Source organism: Trypanosoma equiperdum, assembly GCF_001457755.1.
Source record: "Trypanosoma equiperdum strain OVI genome assembly, contig: ctg_1234, whole genome shotgun sequence".
Taxonomy (NCBI): domain Eukaryota; phylum Euglenozoa; class Kinetoplastea; order Trypanosomatida; family Trypanosomatidae; genus Trypanosoma; species Trypanosoma equiperdum.
Window position 1 is genome coordinate 8,949 of NW_027123210.1, and position 1,905 is coordinate 10,853.

General features: G+C 47.8%; 1 protein-coding gene across 1 annotated transcript; it reads left to right on the forward strand.

Moving 5' to 3' along the window:
• Positions 1 to 273: 273 nt before the first annotated feature.
• TEOVI_000556700 (variant surface glycoprotein (VSG), putative) lies at positions 274 to 1,812 on the forward strand (the record flags this gene model as incomplete). Its single annotated transcript, XM_067220798.1, has 1 exon — positions 274 to 1,812. One exon carries the CDS (start codon positions 274 to 276, stop codon positions 1,810 to 1,812), a length of 1,539 nt encoding a protein of 512 aa, XP_067076899.1.
• Positions 1,813 to 1,905: the final 93 nt, after the last annotated feature.

Consider the following 1,905-nt stretch of genomic DNA (forward strand, 5'->3'; position numbering starts at 1 on the left):
TAGGATAAAAATGAAATATGAAGAGCCAGTTGGCAGGGAAACTGCATGTCAATGCAGAAGGCACAAATGACTGAGGTGCTGTGATGATCATGCTGGCAAAAAGAAAAGAACGCAATGAAGAGAGTTAAGATTGGTAACGCATGCAATTTGTTCATTTTCTGCGTTTTTAATGCGATCAACCGATCAGTGCTGATTCTATATTGCTGAAACAGGAGGCATATTTTGACTCGATTCAACCTACCATCCCGAGAAAATTCAAAGCTAGCCAGAGCGATGCACCAGCAATTTAAAACAGCCGCAGTTGTGTTAGTTGTGGCAGTCACAACGTGGAACAGAGGTGTCGAAGCAGGAAATGTGGCAAGCGGCGACAACCGGCACACGTTTGAGAAGCTTTGCGCGATCATCCGGGCAGCCGAGGCGACAGTAGAGGTGCCGACAACATCTGTTGACCCAGAAAAATTGTACCAATACATTCAGAAGTTAAACATGAGCGTTGCCACCAAAACTTGGCAGGACATGTTTGTTTCCAAACCGGACCCGCTAGAATTGCACACAGACCCAACTAAGGCATCCATCAAAGGACGGGGTTTTGAAGGCAGCTGGCAAGACTGGATGGCCGCAATAACAGCTGTGAAAGACAAACAGCCCCACGAAGAGTTAAAAAACAGCGGCTTCCTTAAACTAAGCGACAACGACAAGGCAGAAGTGAGGGCCGTAATGGCAGACGTAGCACGACAAGCGGAAGCCCTAATAAGCCACTTCCGCGCCCAGACGAAGCCGGAAAGCGAGCCGACAGCAACCAGCATCGAGGCAACACTGAAGGAAGCGGCATACGGCGACAGCTCGACAACAGCAGCGTCAGTAACATTTGCTCAAATGTTCGGGACGGCACCAACAGGAAGCGCCGCGCGGGAAGCCACATGCAAGGCAGGTAACGGCGGCGCCAACCCGAAATCCATATCGGCGGTCATAACATGCGTCTGCTACGACAATAACGCCGGGGTAGCGGACCCCTGCATAGTAACGAAAACGGCGAGCACACCCTGGAACGCCGCTGGATCTCAACAACCAGACGCGACGCAAGCTAAGGACATAATACAGCTTTGCGGCAAACAAGATACTTTCATAGCAACGGCCGCAAGTGTTGAAAAATTAATTCACGGGGTTACTGAAGGAATAACGACGGTCACCACAGCAGAATATATCGGCACATTCAAAAACAGTAACTGCGACGGAACAGCGGCCAACGGAGTTTGCGTCGAAATACCAAATTGTACCGCAGGACCAACGGCAGCACTCAACAAGATGTACTGGTACACTGCACTAACACAAACACTAGAACAATTAAAAACAACAGAAGCTCGACGACACCAGGCACAGCACGTAGCAATACAACTAGAAGCACTAAAAAACCAAGCCAAGTACCTCGCCACCAGACCAAAAATGCCGTTGGCGGCGTCGAAACCACACGCAAGCGGAGCAGCATCAAAAGAAACTAAAGAAGACGCCACGGATTGCTACAAGCATGACAATAAAAATGCCACTTGCCCAAAAGACAGATGCACTTACGATGAAAAAGAAAAGAAGTGCAATCCAATCAAAACGGTAGCGGAAGAAGAAACACCAGCAACAGGAGATGGAACTGCAGGAGGAGCGGCAGCAACAGAGAAATGCAAAGGGAAACTAGAACCCGAATGCACTAAGGCTCCTGAATGCAAATGGGAGAATAATGCTTGCAAAGATTCCTCAATTCTAGCCAACAAACAATTCGCGCTCATGTTTTCTGCTGCTTTTGCGGCCTTGCTTTTTTAAAACAAAAATTTCCCCCTCTTTTTTCCTTTGCTGGAAATTTTCTACTTGATATATTTTAACACCTAAATTCTGCCGATTTTTTTGTTGGTTGTA